General features: G+C 35.9%; 2 protein-coding genes across 2 annotated transcripts; one reads left to right on the top strand and one right to left on the bottom strand.

Annotated features, from left to right (window-relative positions):
• Positions 1-4,060: 4,060 nt before the first annotated feature.
• On the top strand, positions 4,061-7,272 carry LOC106327005 (probable alpha,alpha-trehalose-phosphate synthase [UDP-forming] 8). The gene is given in 4 exon segments (XM_013764997.1): positions 4,061-4,178; positions 4,180-6,051; positions 6,336-6,609; positions 6,684-7,272. Coding segments are annotated over 4 exon segments (2,508 nt in total). The 5' UTR covers positions 4,061-4,137; the 3' UTR covers positions 7,005-7,272.
• Positions 7,273-10,346: 3,074 nt separating this feature from the next.
• On the bottom strand, positions 10,347-10,922 carry LOC106325900. Its single transcript, XM_013763951.1, has one exon. It carries the CDS (start codon positions 10,882-10,884, stop codon positions 10,552-10,554), a length of 333 nt encoding a protein of 110 aa, XP_013619405.1. The 5' UTR covers positions 10,885-10,922; the 3' UTR covers positions 10,347-10,551.
• Between the last annotated feature and the right edge of the window lie 6,808 nt (positions 10,923-17,730).

Here is a 17,730-nt window from a genome sequence, read left to right as displayed (position 1 = left end):
CAGGAAAGTTAACAGAGCATATTTCAGATCATGGACAGAGAAAGATTTGGAAGCTGATGACTAAATGGGATTTCTGAGGTTACAACTTTTGTAAGATAAACGTGACTAAAGAAGCATTCTTAGCCAGGTACTTGATGACTGTTGTAAGTTGCATGATTTTTATATCTTGTAAGTGAGCTTAAGGAATAATTTTTTGCAATTTAGTGCTACTATAATAGCTCTCAATAACTGAGGCAATTATACGGCCATGTCTTGAGCCTGGTGCAGTTGATGTCTTCTTTGAATTCATCTGTTACTATGGTGGACCGCTTCCAGAGGATTTACTCCCACAGTTCAAGGTTCTTTACTCTGATCTTACTCCTTAGCCGTAGTTAAAACTAAACCTTTAAAGTTTTTACTTCACCATGACCATGTCATTTAACTATTTGCAGTGCCCGGTTCTAGTTGCATGGGGAGAAAAAGATCCATGGGATCCAATCAAGCTTGGACGAGCTTATGGTAATTTTGATGCAGCTCCTCAGGTCTCTCCTCTCTCCAATGAAGTAACCCTCTATTCTTCTTCTTATTGCATTTCTGTAAATTTTGCAGGATGAGAAGCCGGAAATGGTGAACCCACTTATTGAATCAGTCGTTGCGAGACATTCAAAGTCCAGTACAGCCCTTGCTCCAGGCATTTGATCTCAGTTTCTTTTACACTTTTTGTATATCTGTACAGAACATATCATCTGAACCAGCATGAATTGTCAACATGTGAGAACTCAGTGTGACAAAACAGTGACTGCATGCATATCTTTGATGAAGTAGAGATCTCAGTAAAGGAAACAAAACCTTTCGCTCCAGACTCGCTATCAAAATTTCAAAACCTGCACTCAATATCTATAATCCAAAAGCAGGAGAATCTTATCCACGGCCGAACAAAACAAAGATCTAATTAAATAAGTCTCTTTTCTCATCCTTTCCCATTTCGTTAGCAACATGCTCTCTCTTGTCCTACCAATTACATTTGAGCAGTACACACCACCTGAGACATCCTTCATATGTTTGTTGTTGGCGAAGCAATGTTTACCCCCAAACACTTGTCTAATACACTCTTACAGGCCTGTATAACAAAAATAGATAAGAGTTTTATTTTCCATGGGACTTTGTTGGAAGTCTTTTCATCTCCTATAGAAATCAGAGACTTTTCAGATCTTGAAGGTTTTTTTAGTTTACCAGTAAGTTATCTCAGGTGATTGTGAATCTTGTGTCTCAAGGTCTCCTAAGACAAATCTCTCCGGTAAACTTTAGGCATCGATCGGAAACCTGAAACATGTTCAGACAATAGCTAATTAGGCCTGATTTTTTAAACCGGGTTTGTTTTCGGGGTTGAATCATGTAAAATGGATCCTATAGCCAATTACGATAATCTATAGATGACAAATCAGTTTATCATCAAGATCCAGAAATCAAAGAAATCAAGCTTTTACCAGCTCTGTTGTGGTCTTCTTCTTGAAAACTTTAGCTATTGGAATCGAGAAATCTTTGTGCCTGAAAATTTAAAACAGTATTGAATCCAATGAAAAGAAATCTGAAATAATTAACCTTACACGGGGAATCCCTTGATTGATGTAGAGATTTGGTCCAAACTCCAAATTCAAAGTCATGATAAAAATCAGAAAACCAGAATATGATTTGAAGGAGATGAGCGAAGGTGTTAATTGTGTAAGAGAATGATTGGGAAGATAGAACGAAAGTTGTTCGGTTACCTTGGAAGATGATGATGTCATTTAATGGGAGTGAGTGGGAGGAGTGGTGAAAATCACGTTAATGCAACCATTACAGAGGAGTCGGCGGTGTCATGATCTGAAGGGAGACGAGCTCTGCTTTGTATTTCCAGTATCCAAAAGGTTGAATTTTATAAACATATGGACTCGCATGAAAAGTAGAACAAATGCCCAATAACTTGCTAATATATTACATCTGGCCCATTCAGATCATGATAAAAAATGAGAGTACAGGTGTCACAAAATGCCCCATTCAAAACGATGAGGTGGAGGGCTAAGGTGAAAGAAAACCCTGTTTTATTAATATAGATAGATAATCTTATTTAATTTGCACCCACGCTCGTGGCCCTTTCGAATAGGGGAAGAGAAACTACAGCTGTGAAATTAGTTTTTATTTATTTAATTATATCCACTGGACTTGAAAATTTATTTATAAAATAAACTTTTTAAAAATATGAAAGGAAGAAGAAAGAGTCTTATCGGATACGTCGGATCCAATCTCCCAATCCGCATTGGCTTTCGAGGCAACGTGGGATGTAAAAAGAAGACCTTTAGGTTCAACATTATTTACTTTACCAGCCACTGGGTCTTAGGGTTAGTAGCGTCCTAAAATCATATGAAGATAACGTGTGCAAACACTTCGATATTTTCTTTTGCATAATCCGTACAGTTTATAAATATAATAAACAGCACTAATAGAGTAATAGATCGTGGGTAGGCAGGCGACTAGGCATTTCTCGTCACCAGTGGATAACGATAAGATATGTTTATTTTCAAACTTTGTTTCAACTTTGTACTTCGGAGTAGTTCTTTTAATTATTGATTCACATGATTTTTACCGTACCCTTGATTCACTTGATTATGTTATACTTGGAAGTTGGAACTAATTATATTATTTCAGAATATTCTTTAGAATAAACTTGTATCCGATGGATTAGGACCATTAGGTATTTAATTTTCTTTTTAGAACAATTTTTTTTGTTATACTATTGGTATTGTTTTTCAGATTTAGGTTCAGTCCTCACATGCTTCAGAACATTACCATCAGAAAAACCATGTGCTAATGATTAATGAGACATGCATTTGCAATATAGTACTAATCATGCTAAAGGCTATATATATTATTCATAAATGAAATTTAACCAAACAGTGTAATAGAAGCCATGATTTGAATTCGTCTCCTTTTCAAATATTTTTAAACATTGGGATAAAAATTAAATTGTAAGTATAATTTGACTCTTATATGTAAATGGGGGACCCCATAATATCCATATAAACCCCAGACAATAGGATAAGATGCGAGTTGGTAAATTTAATTAAGGATTATATTAATCTGTTCTTTAGTGTAAAATATATAGTTTGGTCCACCACACCCACACACTAATCTACCAAACCCAATATTAGTCGATAAGAAAAGAGGCAAAGGGTACCATCGTAATTTCTTATGGCGGCCTCCCGGAAGACTTATCCAAAACATTATCGCCAAAAGAACGTACAGAGCAAAAGCTACGATATGATAATATTAAATAAATTTCAAAATATAGAACTTTATTATAGTAATATAGAAAAGCAAATAGATCGTTAGAAAACGTGTATAATATATGAATATCTTTCCGCATATATAAATTTTCCTTTCTTGAAATCTCATATTTTATTTTCTTTCTTTTTCTTCCTCTCTCTGAATCTTTCTCTTGAGTGCTGCGAATATCCGAAAGAGTTCCGAGTATCTTTCGTCTCTCCATCATCTTCGCAAGCTTTCCATTAATCGGTTTGACCACAATATATAAACATCCACCGGTTCAGAGATCAAGAAACGACGGAGACGGTGAGTTTCCGGCGATATCTCCGTCTGTTACTGTCTTTCTTTATACAACTGTGTTTGATCAATACATATTTAGATCCTTAACTGTAAACCTTTATGTGTTTTTGATCTGTTAATGGTATAATCTCATGCTTTGATTAGCCCTAACAATGGTGATTAATTAGCATCTAATTTCGTTGATTGTATAAACGACGGCGTTTTTGTACGAAAAAGACACAAGCTCGTGTTCTTGATCTGTTTATGGTGTAATCCTATGCTTTGATTAGGCCTGAAAATGATGTTCAATTAGCATCTAATAGCTTTCTAATCTCGTAATTTGTAGATTATAAAAACGATCCCGTTTTGTGAACAAGACACAAGCTCTTGTGTTTTTTTTTTTTAATCTGTTTATGGTATAATCTCATGCTTTTGATTAGACCTGACAATGATGATTAATTAGCATCTAATACCTTTTTAATCTCTTTATTATTTACAGATTATAAAAAAACGACATCGTTTTGGAAGTTATTCGAACAAGACACAAAGCTCTTTAGTCTTTAGCTTCTGGTCTACATGGTAACAAGACACTGCGCGAATTTTCTCGACGTATCAACTTGAAACCTCTATCCCACGCGTCATGACCGTTCCAGGAATCATCTCCGGCTCCTCCGAAGTAACTTCTTCTCCACGCGAGAGGAAGATCATCGTAGCCAACACGTTACCTCTCCAATCCAAAAGAGATTCAGAAACCGGCAAATGGAGTTTCTCATGGGACGAAGACTCTCTCCAGCTCCAGCTCAAAGACGGCTTCCCTCCAGAAACAGAGTTCCTCTACGTCGGCTCCCTCAACGCACACGTCGAGCCAAACGAGCAAGAAGCAGTCTCGCAAACCCTCCTCACCGGTTTCAACTCCGTCGCCACCTTCTTACCCAAAGATCTTCAAGAAATGTACTACCGCGGCTTCTGCAAACACCAGCTGTGGCCTCTCTTCCACTACATGCTCCCCATGTTCCCCGACCACGGAGACCGTTTCGACAGGAAACTCTGGCAGGCTTACGTCTCAGCCAACAAGATCTTCTCCGACAGGGTGATGGAAGTCATCAACCCCGAGGACGACTACGTCTGGATCCAAGATTACCATCTCATGGTTCTCCCCACCTTCTTGAGGAAACGTTTCAACAGAATCAAACTTGGTTTCTTTCTTCACAGCCCTTTCCCTTCCTCAGAGATTTACCGGACTTTACCCGTCCGGGACGAGATCCTCAGAGGTCTGCTGAACTGTGATCTCATCGGCTTCCACACGTTTGACTACGCCAGGCACTTCTTGTCTTGCTGCAGTAGAATGCTCGGTCTTGATTACCAGTCTAAGCGCGGGCACATAGGTTTAGATTACTTTGGTAGGACTGTGTTCATCAAGATCCTCCCCGTCGGTGTCCACATGGGTAGACTTGAGTCTGTTCTCAACCTCCCTTCAGCCGCGGCGAAGATTAAAGAGATCCAAGAAGAGTTCAAAGGGAAGAAGCTGGTTCTCGGCATCGACGACATGGACATCTTCAAAGGCATTAGCTTAAAGCTTTTGGCGATGGAGAGTCTCTTCGAGACGTATTGGCACTTGAGAGGGAAAGTGGTTCTTGTTCAGATAGTCAACCCCGCGAGAACCTCTGGTAAAGACGTGGAAGAAGCCAAGAGAGAGACCTACGTGACTGCTAAAAGGATCAACGAGCGCTACGGTAGTGTTGATTACAAGCCTATAGTGTTGATAGACCGTCTTGTTCCTCGTTACGAGAAGAGCGCTTACTACGCTGCTGCGGATTGCTGCTTGGTGAATGCGGTGAGAGATGGTATGAACTTGGTTCCTTATAAGTATATAGTCTGCAGGCAAGGAGGGAGTCTTGTTAATGATTCGTCCCCTCGGACAAGTACACTTGTTGTCTCTGAGTTTATTGGATGCTCGCCTTCTCTGAGCGGTGCTATTAGAGTGAATCCATGGGATGTGGATGATGTAGCTCAAGCGGTGAACTCGGCTCTTAAAATGAGTGAAGCTGAGAAGCAGCTAAGGCATGAGAAGCATTACCATTATATTAGCACTCATGATGTTGGTTATTGGGCGAAGAGCTTTATGCAGGATCTTGAGAGAGCTTGCAAGGATCATTACAGTAAACGTTGCTGGGGGATTGGGTTTGGATTAGGGTTTAGGGTTTTGTCGCTGTCTCCTAGCTTTAGGAAGCTGTCTGTGGAACACATTGTTCCGGTTTATAGGAAAGCGCAGAGGAGAGCTATATTTCTTGATTATGATGGGACTCTTGTCCCTGAAAGCTCCATTACTCAAGATCCAAGTGCTGAGGTTTTGTCTGTTCTGAAGGCTCTTTGTGAAGATAATAAGAACACAGTGTTTATTGTTAGTGGGAGAGGACCAGAGTCTCTGAGCGAGTGGTTGTCTCCTTGTGAGAATCTTGGTATAGCTGCGGAACATGGATACTTCATAAGGTATGTATCAATGCACATTACTCTTGTCCAGTGTTTTTAAAACCACCGCCGGACCCGGTTACCGGGTCCATAACCGAATCGGGTGGATAAAAACCGGGGGTTTTTTTTTTGTGTAATTGACTATCAAAAACTATTTTTTGTTAATTGTTTTTTCTCAATTAAAACATTATAACTTATTACAAATAAAAACTTTTTTAGATTATTTTTATACTCAATTTTTCATATACTTTGAATGGTTGTTTTGAATATTAAGAGATTCTTTTTGTTTGTTTGTGGGGGTTTAGGTGGAATAGCAAGAAAGAGTGGGAGACTTGTTACGCGTCTACGGGTACAGAGTGGAAGGCTATGGTGGAGCCTGTTATGAGATCATACATGGAGGCAACAGATGGGTCAAGTATAGAGTTTAAAGAGAGTGCTTTGGTATGGCATCATCAAGATGCTGATCCAGACTTTGGATCTTGCCAAGCTAAGGAGCTTCTTGATCACCTAGAGAGTGTGCTTGCGAATGAGCCTGTTGTTGTCAAGAGAGGTCAACACATTGTTGAAGTAAAACCACAGGTAAGCAAAAAAAAAAAAAAAAACACTCCCTTACTACATTAACGCATGTTCTGAGTCTTGTCCTTGAGTTTCAGGGTGTGAGCAAAGGTCTAGCTGCGGAGAAGGTAATCCGGGAAATGGTTGAACGTGGGGAGCCACCAGAGATGGTGATATGCATAGGAGATGATAGGTCTGACGAGGATATGTTTGAGGGTATGTTGAGTACGGTGACAAATCCAGAGCTTCTGATTCAACCAGAGGTTTTTGCATGCACTGTTGGGAGAAAACCAAGCAAGGCTAAGTACTTCTTGGATGATGTAGCTGACGTGCTTAAGCTACTAAAAGGTTTGGGGGATTCATCGTCGAGCTTGAAGACCACATCTCACACAGAAGTTGCATTTGAAAGCATCATTTAAATGTGGTAAGTGCCAAGAATAACCAGAGTTAAATTTACTTAACATCAAAATGTAAAAAAAAAAGAAGAGGAGGAATGGTATTTAATTTGGTTCTGAAGGATTATGTTTCTTGTTTTTGGGATGGATTAGGATTTGCAGTTTATATTTCTTTCCTTTTCTGTATAGAATTAGAAACTACTTTCCTTTTTTGTTTCTTGAATTTAATTCACTTGTGGCCTCACTGACTTGAAGATGTAGTCAGAGGGGTCCGATCATTTGACTAGTACAAGTGTCCACGTGACAGCCAACTAAAAAGAGTAGTTGTTGTTTGTAGTTTAATGTCATGTCCATTTATTTCCCAAGGGTTTTCTGCAAAAAAAAAATCTAAGATGTCGTTTTATTTTTGCAAATTAATCTGTGAACTCAAAAACCATATTCCAAGTGTCAGTCAAACTGCAATATAACTTTCGGCCAACAGATATATTTGTTTACTTAATAAACGCAATTATATATATTTCTAAATTCATTCCGAAATGACTTTATTTCTTCTTCTTTCTTGGACATATGGGAGCTTGCGGATAAATGAAGGTGGGGTGATCCCTTGATTGTTGCTCAAGCATTTATTTTTTCGGATTTTTTTTACTTATAGTTATTATCTCACATGCTTTGAAAAACAATCGGAGTGGGATTCGCATTTCCGGTTCATATCCGCATTCTTCTTCGAGTGTTATTATGGCCAGAGCAAAGAAGAAAGATATGATACGCTCCTATGGCGATAGAAAAAAGAAATATATGCTGCGATTTTATGGATCATCTCATTTTCATTATGCAAGCTCCCATCTCCAAGGGAAAAGGAAGAAACAAAAACATTTCAAAATGAATTTAGAAATCTATATAATTGCATTTGTTAAGTAAACAAATATATATGTTGGACGAGATTGTTATGTAGCATGCACATAGTGTATAAGGTTCAAGGTTCGAACCCTGTTTTCAACAAAAAAAATTTATTAAAAAATTAGTGCCAAAATGAGGTAGTATTGAAAAATGTTAAAATTATACACAGTCAAATACACATATATACGGCCAAGGGTTATATTGCGGTTTGACTGGTACTTGGAGGGTTGACCTGTGGATTTTTGAGTTCGCGGATTAATTTGCAAAAAGAACTAGATTGAGGTTTTTATTTTGCAGAAAACCCATTTCCCAAACCAACCTCTTGTTTTAATGTCTTTGACTAGGGCTGGACAAAAAATCCGAATCCGAAGAACCGAACCGAATCCGACCCGAAAAAGTAGTACCGAACCTGAACCGAAATTGATTAAATATCCGAACGGGTTCAAAATTTTGGTATCTAAAGAACCGGAATCAAACCCGACCCGAACCGAAGTATTCCGGGTACCCGAATGTATCCGAAATTGATTTCTATACCCCATTATATAAATCTATTTTAGATTTAATGTCTATTAAAAACATCCAAAATATATAAGATATTTTTAAATTGTCCAAAATACTTGAAAATATATATTAATAGTCAAAAGTAAATGTCTAAAATAGCTAAAATATACTCAAAATATTAAAAATATTTAAAATATCTATTGATTATCTATCCAAATATTCAAACCAAATCAAATTATGTGTTAAGTTTAGGTATTTTTACATATGTTATTCAAATTTGTATGTAATATAATATTTTGTTTATAGATTTTGAGAAATTTAAAGTATATAATGAATTTTAAAATTTTTAAAATAATTTTAGTGGGTTATCCGAACCCGAACCGAACCCGCGAAGTTCCGAACCGAAACTTAGAACTATCCGAATGAGACTGAAATCTTTGACCCCGAAAATCCGAAACCCGAATAGACCCGAACCGAACCCGAACGGGTACCCGAATGCCCACCCCTAGTCTTTGACGGTCGTCATGGCTCGCAAAACTTTAGTTCACATATCAGTTCTCTTATCCCCAAAGTGTACGCGAGTTTTGTTTCTATTAATTTTAATTGAAAGGCGAAAAATTACTGGAAGATAACTCCTAATACAATTAGATTACATCAAGCCCATCTTATCTTAACCAGTTAGAGATATTTTGGGCTGGAAGCTTATCCAACACTCCTGGGGACTATACTTGCATGTCCAAAGACGCAGAGAAAATGCAGCAGCTGCGTCCGAGCCGTGCATTCTACAGTGGCTGGGATTCTGAGTTCCCAAATCAGCAGCAGGAGCAGAACAGTGACATAGTCTTTCGGGGCGGTCCAGTAACAGAGCAGCAAGCGCATGGAAAAGCCTACCGAGTCTGGAGATCAGATAAATTATACTAATACTCAACAGAAATCCTCACTACAGTGCTCATTCTGTTAGTTACCCATATGGTTACTATCCATATACATGTAAAGTCTTTGGGATTACAAATTTTAGGTTTTGAGATTTACTGCGAGGTACTTAGATGCTCTTGTCTTGTAAGAAAAGTTGCAAAACTTTTATTGCATTGAGTAATATAAAATATATATATGATCTTTGTGAGAAAGTGATACTGTGATTTCATTCTTTAAAGCTCAACAAGTTCATTAGATGTATCTAAGATTTTAATTGAAGGTTTTGTGTCAGTGGCTAAGCTCAAAGATCTAGTATTCCAAACGGTTTTATTGGTTTAGTATCTTGAGGTAAATACATAGAAACATACATCAGTTTAGTGTAAAACATAGATGAGTTTTTTTAGTTAAATAAATTTAACATTATTAAAACAAAAAATTAGAGAATATTTCATCACTTATCAGATGCAACTACGGATGGTCCTACCTCTTCAGAGACCTAAAACACTAAAACAGTTTATGAAGATGTAGTCCTTTTAATTCTTAGTGCTGTTCAATATTTCAAATTAAACACATTGAGATGAAACATTTGCCTATAGCACCCAAAATATTAGTTGTTGATATGTATATGTCATTTGGTCCACAAATTGATCAAGTTAAATATATGCATTTATCGTTTAGTAATTGTTTCAAGCCCTACGAATTTCAGGGTCGACATTAATTGTATATACCTCAACTTACTATTCGATGAGTACGTAAGTTATCAGTAAGATGAATGTACTTGTTTAATCAATTAGTCTAGGCAGATTTTTAGAGTAATAAGTTGGTGGAACTTGGAAGGTTCGGTACATATGCGGTTTAAAATCCTGATTAGGTCTTCTCAGGGTCCTCCATTATTCTTTAGGCGAATGTAATCCTGGAGTGGATAGTTGAAACCGTGCATGTATATTCACAAGTAACTTAAACTTAACTCTTCAAATATAAGATAATATGAATTTATAACATCAAATATTAGCCATCAGTATACGAAGGCCTTGCAATGGGAAAACCAAGAAGTTCAAAAAGCATATTTTAGAATTTCAAACTACTCAATTTCTTACACATTGTCGGATAAACATGAATATAGATAACCAATTTAACAAATGAAAATACGACATAAAGCAAACTCCAAATGACAATTGATATACATAGAAATAAAATCCTTACCATAGCTTATATGACAACGAAGAGAGGAAGAAGCAGAAGAATAGTGCTAGGATTTTCAGAGAGAGTACATATCTGAGAGTGCTTTAAGGAACCTAATCTTCAACTTCAAGTGGACAATATAATCCACGGTTTTAGATAAAAGCAGATCCGGGTGGTTGCATCTCTTTCCACCCGGTATCAGTATTTGGAGCTTCCTCACCTTCACCCCAAGCAACCCGGATCCTGACCCAGAGCCATGACCCCTTTTGTTATTCTTCTTCTTGTTCTTGTCCATTGTCTGCTTCACCATCCTCTCGTATTTCTTTGACTCCTCCATTGCCTCTTTGTGTAATGAGTAATGACAACACTTCAAAGGGTTGTGATGCAAACGAACGTGCGGGTCGTCCATATTTATATAGGTATATGCTTCTAAACCAATCAGAGTTCTCAATCTTTTTTTTGGTTTTGTCATTTTATTTTCGTGCAATTATAGAATTTGTTGTTTTTAACAAGGCTGCTTACTTCCACACGCTCAATCTGTTTTTCCTTTTTAATTGTGCGATTAGAAAGCATTATCCATTACAGAAATATGTATTAGTAATGTCGGTCGTTAAATTTGTATTTAATATTGCACGGGTTCAATTATTCCCAAAACGTTAAAAGATATATGTAATCACGTGTGCTGGATTCACTATCATTTGTTTTGGTTTGCAATGTAATCTTGTGATATATATACACACATATATACTAGAGCCTGGTCCCTGCATCCATATATATGTGTTTTGTTTAATAAAATACACGTAGAATTCTTCACATCACAATAATTTAATGATTAAATAAACATGCGTCTGTATAGATGCTTGTTCAATTTGTAATATAAAACATTTTTGATAGATCGAGAGTTTTTAATTTTCTGTAATTGGTTAATTGTTAATATTATGATTAGATATTAAACCAATCAAAATGATATGTTTATATGTAATACATTCGTCACTTAATAATGTTTAACTACATTAAACATTTTCTTATGTATTTTTTTATAAATTAAAACACCAATCAGTAAGTTTATGTATATTAATAAGATAGATAGTTGTGCATTAATTTATTTATATGCCAAATAAATTTCACTTCTCTATTTATTTTTAAGGAAAGTATTAAATTGAAATTCATTTGTTGTATTCTTATAATCCAACTACATTTATGTGAATTATACTAATCATCAAATTATTTAACATATATTTGAAAATAACTTATATCTTTTAATAAAACATTTAGAGTTTATATTTTGTATGTGAACTGAAATAATAATATATATGATGTATGTCATATTTCAAATAAATCTGTTTAATTTTATTATAAAAATTTGTTAGAGAATAATCTAACAAGAAATTGATTTGTTGTTAATTAATATTTTTTGATTAATTAATAATTATTAACTTAGCAGCACAAACTTTAATTATTAAGATGAAAGAAAGATTATTTATAACAGATACTTCAAATTTTAATAGAATAGACGGTTCTAGTTTAGTTGGTTTTACCTATATGTTTCTATACCAAGATTATAAATATACAACAAAATCTTAAATAAGAAAAAAACTTGGATGATTCCTCTTGTCTTGCGCAAACGACCATAGTATATAATTAAGCAGATCGTAGGGATGTAATGTTTGTATCAATCAACAGGGATGTAATGTTTAACCATGTTTCTATATCAAGATTATAAAGATGATAATGGAGGTTACTCATGCAAATGTGTGTGAGTGTGTTCCGCGGAGTTGGGGCGTACGTGTTGTGTTGTTAAAATTTTCTTTTGGCCGACACTATGCAAGGTTTGTAAGTGCCAACTGGACACTACGCACGTGTTTCGACAGCTTAGCTTAGCTTTAGCAAGCTCTCTTTTGTAGCCATCGGTTCTCGACAGTCGACATTGACGTGATCTCTCCTTACCCCCCTGTCTCTTTCTCATTGATAGGCATGGATCAGTCCACATAATACGTTTAAATTATCGTTGGCTCTGGTATATGGGAGTAGTAGTAGTACACTAGTTAGAAGAAAACAGTAAATCAGTTTTACATATGTTTAGACTTTAGATCGATGTATATAACCACAAGGTTGTTTAATACAAAGAAATAACGATTAATTTAGGAATTTGAATCAAAACAATATATTATCGATTTTATTTATCTTCTACAATCGGATCATCGTTATTTCAGTCGTTTTTCAGCATATATATTTATTGAAACAATACATGATGAACATAAAATGGACCACTCTACGATTCACATGCATTTGTATGATAATGAGATTGATAAGGATGAAATCAAGTGGCCTTTAGCTTCGAGCTTAGGGCTTTGACAGCCTGACCAGATGGCTATATGTGAGTGACTACTGACCAATGGGGTTTTGCTGTTATTACCCTCTTCGGCAAATCGACGTGGCTGACGTGCCACATGGGTCCTCTTAGACACATTGCTTCTACAACACACGTTTCTCACCGTTCGATGATTGCCCATACGTATTTCCTGTACTTTGCAACTGCATGGTTTTTATACATATAGATACTTTTAAACAATTTTATTTAGATGATCATAGATTGTTCATGGAAGTGGAAATGCACCGCAGTCTACACAACAGGTCCCTACTATTGTATGTTTCCCTCTTTTGGGGCTTTTTTTGTTAATTTGGCGGGATCTCGGAACAATTATTGGAAATACATTTTTTCCATTAGTCATTATAGTAATTCCGAAATTATTTTCATCAAACATTTATATAAATCTATTCACTACAGCTAAACCCTTCTCTTCTCTTTTCAAAACTGATAGACGATATATTTGACTTCGTGTGCGTTAGTTTATAAACTATTTGTTTAAAGTCTCTCAAACAAGTTTTTTTTTTCATTCAAAGGTCATATAGCTTCAAAATTTTGACATCAGAAAGAAAAATGTATGAAAAAACTTGGTTTGATGAGATAATAACGATCGAGTTTTTAAGTTTCAGAAACCAAAAACTACAATTATTTTCGTCTTCAACACCTAAAATAATACACAGAAATACACAAAAACTAATTGTATCAATTTCGAAAAGACAAGAAAAACGTACTGTAGTGAAATAACTAGCTTTGTTATAAGAATGTTTAATTAAAATTATTTAATATTTACATGTTTTCACTTTATCTTACTTGTGTATTCAACAAAATATATTATTTAGAATATTGGGCAGTAAAGACCTACATATATAAGCTTTGCACTTTTTTTTTTTTTTTTTTTTTTTTTTTTTTAACATCAACTACAGACTCATACTGACTCTGTGAACCACTCCGGAAGATCTTGATCCATGTGAATGACAAACGACGGTTGCTTTCTGACACTGCGTGCTAGACTATCCGCTCTTGAATTTTGCGTCCTTGGTACATAGAGAATCTCTGATCGTGTGAACCTTCTTTCATGGTCTTAATATCTTCCAAATAATTTGCAAATGCTGGCCACTTTTCTGGTTCCGAAACCATCTTCACCAACTGAGAACAATCCGATGCAAACGTAATTTGAAATTGGCATAAGTTTTTCATGCATTTCATTGCCCAGAGTAGTGCTTCTATCTCCGCATGTAGATGAGATAGACAAGCCCGGACATTCCTTGCTCCCAACAGCCCATCAAAACCTTCTAAAGTACTCAGCCAACCTTGCCCGGAAAAAATCTCATTCTCCTTCCAGGAACCATCTATAAAACACCATCTCCCCGGAATTGATGGGAGAGTCATAACCTCGACTTGGGATACTGTCCTATTTCCGTTCAACACATGTGCTTCAGCCCAAAGTATTGACTCTGTTTCTGCCAATTTGAGCGTGTCCTTTGGGTCCATGTCCAGATTACTAAAAACTTTATTGTTCCTTCCTTTACAAATATACCAAAGTTCCACGCAAACTGATAATCCTCCATCGGTGGGGAGACTCTCCAGAAGAGATGATCCATGTTTGTAAAGACGGAGCTCGTTGGGAAGATAGTTGGGTTTGATGGTATCTTGGAGAGAGCCCAAACCTGAAGTGTTGGAGGACATTCCAAAACACATAGTTGATCGATTCCTCATCCGCTCCACAACGTGCACAACATATGTCTCCTTGTATTCCTCGCGCCTTCAGATTCTTCTTGACTGCTATACAACATGTCACCAATTGCCATAGAAAATGTTTTAACTTTGGGGGGGGGGGGGCACCGTATTTTCCAGCAGAACGCCTTCAAAGCATCAACTGTGGGTTCAAACATTAAAGGTGGTCTTTCCCTGTCTAGATAAACTCGTTCTATCTGATACCCTGATTTAACCGTATACTTCCCATTGTTCGTGAAATGCCATCCATCCCTCTCCACCATCTAAGTTTTACTCAGTGGTATGCTTTCTATAATTTTCACATCCTGGGGATCCATCAAAAAGCCCTGAGTACTTGCGAATTCCATGTTCGCGAAGTAGAATCAATAAAAGAATCCACTATTAGGTCTGGGTTGAAATTGTGTTACTTTTTATTTGCTGGTCTTGGCGAGTGGTTCGGAGCCATGGATCGTTCCATACAGATATAGATTATCCTGATCCCACCCTTTTGATTAGTCTTTTGCTTACCAGAGATTTAGCAGAAATGATGCTCCGCCAGCCATATGACGGAGAATAAGAACGAATCGGTTCCATGGGTGATGCATTCCTGTAATACCGTCCTTTGAACACTCGGAAAAATAAAGTATTTGGCTTCTCAATCAGACGCCACAACTGTTTACCAAGCATTACTGTGTTGAAATCCGTAATATCCTTAAAGCCTAGTCCTCCATCCTCTTTATCGAGGCATATTTTATCCCATGATTTACAGTGCATGCCTCTTGTCTTTCCCCTTAGATTCCACCAGAATTATGCGACCGCGGTCGTCAGTTTTTGGCGGTTGCCTTAGGTAGACGATACCAAGACATCACATGGTTTAGTAATGCCGTAACCACGGATTTAATAATCACTTTATTGTTTGTTTTGCAATTTAAATCGGATTAAGTTGCTAACTGATTTCGTCTTCCTTTCTATCTACATTTTTATTTAAAACAACTGTGAGGCTGTGAGTTGTAATATTATGTGAGGTTGTTTCAAGTTGTAATCAGAAGTACGAATAGTTTGATGTGAAATATCTCTAACGAATTAGCGATCCATCTATATTGGATATCGTTGAATTTCAATATATATATGTGGCGCATTTTCTAATCTATAGGCTTTTAGATGTAACTTATTAATACATAAATAATCGGGAAGCACATGATGTGTTTATTCAGTGAATATCAAAGTCTATGATCGCAACGATTATTTGACCTATAAAATAACAATGTATTTCTCCAAAAAAAAACTTAATGTATGAATTGCATGATATTGTAATATTAAATACGAATACATAGCTGAAAGACTGAAACTGATATAGGTTTTATATTCGGGGATTGGATCGTTTATCAAGTCTACATGTGCTTTGCCATAAACGCAAGCATGATTGAAGATTTGAAGTTTCTCACAAGAAATGTTGATTAAAATCATTTTGCCAGCTTCACTCCCATTTAGCCCATACGGATATATCTACCAGCACAATAATTGTAAAACGTTCATATGGTTAAGAGACGCTATATAGTATATTAATGAACAGATGATGATCCTCATGTGTTTGTTGCAAACGTTTAATTGGTTGGTTGTATCAACCAAATTAACTCAATATATTTACATTTATGCATGCAACCCATACTCTCATGTGTTTTGGGCAGCTCAGTGTCCGCCGTTTTCAATGTATTCTTAAAAAGGTAGAGACTAGAGCCATTTTAAATTGTGGATGGTGTGGATGCTCTCCGATCTTTTGTTTGTGTGTATGTCGTACGTTAATATTTACCATGTAATTTTCAAATAAACATTTTTATACTCCAAACCTAGACGCCAAACGCAAACAGAAAATCAATCAATCCATTCAATCATGATTTTTCACTTTACCGAAGTTTTTCTTTTATAAAGAATTGAACATGTCTTCTGTTTCGAAAATGTTATTTATTTTAGGTTTTTTTTTCTGGTGAGATTGAAAGAAAAAAGTGGTTCAGAAAATTTTAGGAAACAGGCAAGCCGATAAGAAGTTGGCGAAATATTGTTTTGAGAGACTCCACAAGCGCCTGAGTAGAGAAAACGAATAAATACGTATAAAATGAGATTTTTATTCCGTCTAGATGGACAGGACAACCTTATATATGCACTTGTTATCGGCTCTAGTTAATTTGGGCCAGATAATTGCATTTGGAATATATATATATATATTGCTTGAAGTCCAAGTTAGTAGACACCAACGTCAGAATATGTAAAAGATCTACAAACCTGAATTATAGAACTATCAATGGAAACCTGCATCCATTGATACTCCTGATAACGAAAAGCATTCCATTACCACTTTCTATTATTATCATTTCTTTCTTCTAATATGAGAATTCTATTTAACCATCCAAGACCCAAACCAAGTTGCATTCCAACAAGCAATGAAATGTCAAATGATGGCCCGTTTGTTTAGGGTTTCACAAGTGTTTTCGTATAAATATTCATGTTTTTTTTTTTTTTTTGAACATAAATATTCATGTTCTTTGCAAAAAATATAAAAAATATGCATCTTATGTAATGAAAAAACTCAAAAAGTAACATTATCTCATCAATGGACGCAAAGGATGTTTCCTTTGATAGTTTGACAACATAGGTTTGTAGATCTTTTACATTTTCTGACGTTGGTATCTAATAACTTGGTATTCATGCAATAGACCACATATACGCTCATGTCATTGTTTCCTCTTTACGATCTAATCAAACGTCCTCTTAATCTTGGTGACAATCTAAAGTTCTTTTTCCTATTCTTTATTTTTTTATCTTGGTGACAAGCTACTTCATTTTCTATATATGTTGCTTATGACTAATCTAATTGAGTTATTAAAGCAAACATAAGCTTATATAGGATCTATTCACAATTATACACTGAAATCAAGGTTCTAAAAATTGGTCTAGGTGGCGCCTAGGCGCGATCCTATTTGAGATGATTTTACTAAAATCCGATTTATACCGATTACACAATTCAAATCGGTTTAAATTGTCATAAATCGGTTAAAATTGATCTAAGTTAGTTTAAATATGTTAAATTAAACAATAAAGTAAGTATAAATCCACATTTTTTTCTATTTTTTTTTGTTTTGTATATCTAATTTTGATAATTTATCATAATAATTTTAT

The sequence above is a fragment of the Brassica oleracea genome, chromosome C2 (assembly GCF_000695525.1).
Source record: "Brassica oleracea var. oleracea cultivar TO1000 chromosome C2, BOL, whole genome shotgun sequence".
In the NCBI taxonomy this organism is placed as follows: Eukaryota; Viridiplantae; Streptophyta; class Magnoliopsida; order Brassicales; family Brassicaceae; genus Brassica; species Brassica oleracea.
Note: the sequence above shows the minus strand (reverse complement) of the source record. Positions and strands in the feature narration are given on the sequence as shown.

What these genes read in the sequence shown, in the direction of transcription:
- LOC106325900 (XM_013763951.1), bottom strand. Translation starts at nt 10,884, where the DNA reads ATGGACGACCCGCACGTTCGTTTGCATCACAACCCTTTGAAGTGTTGT.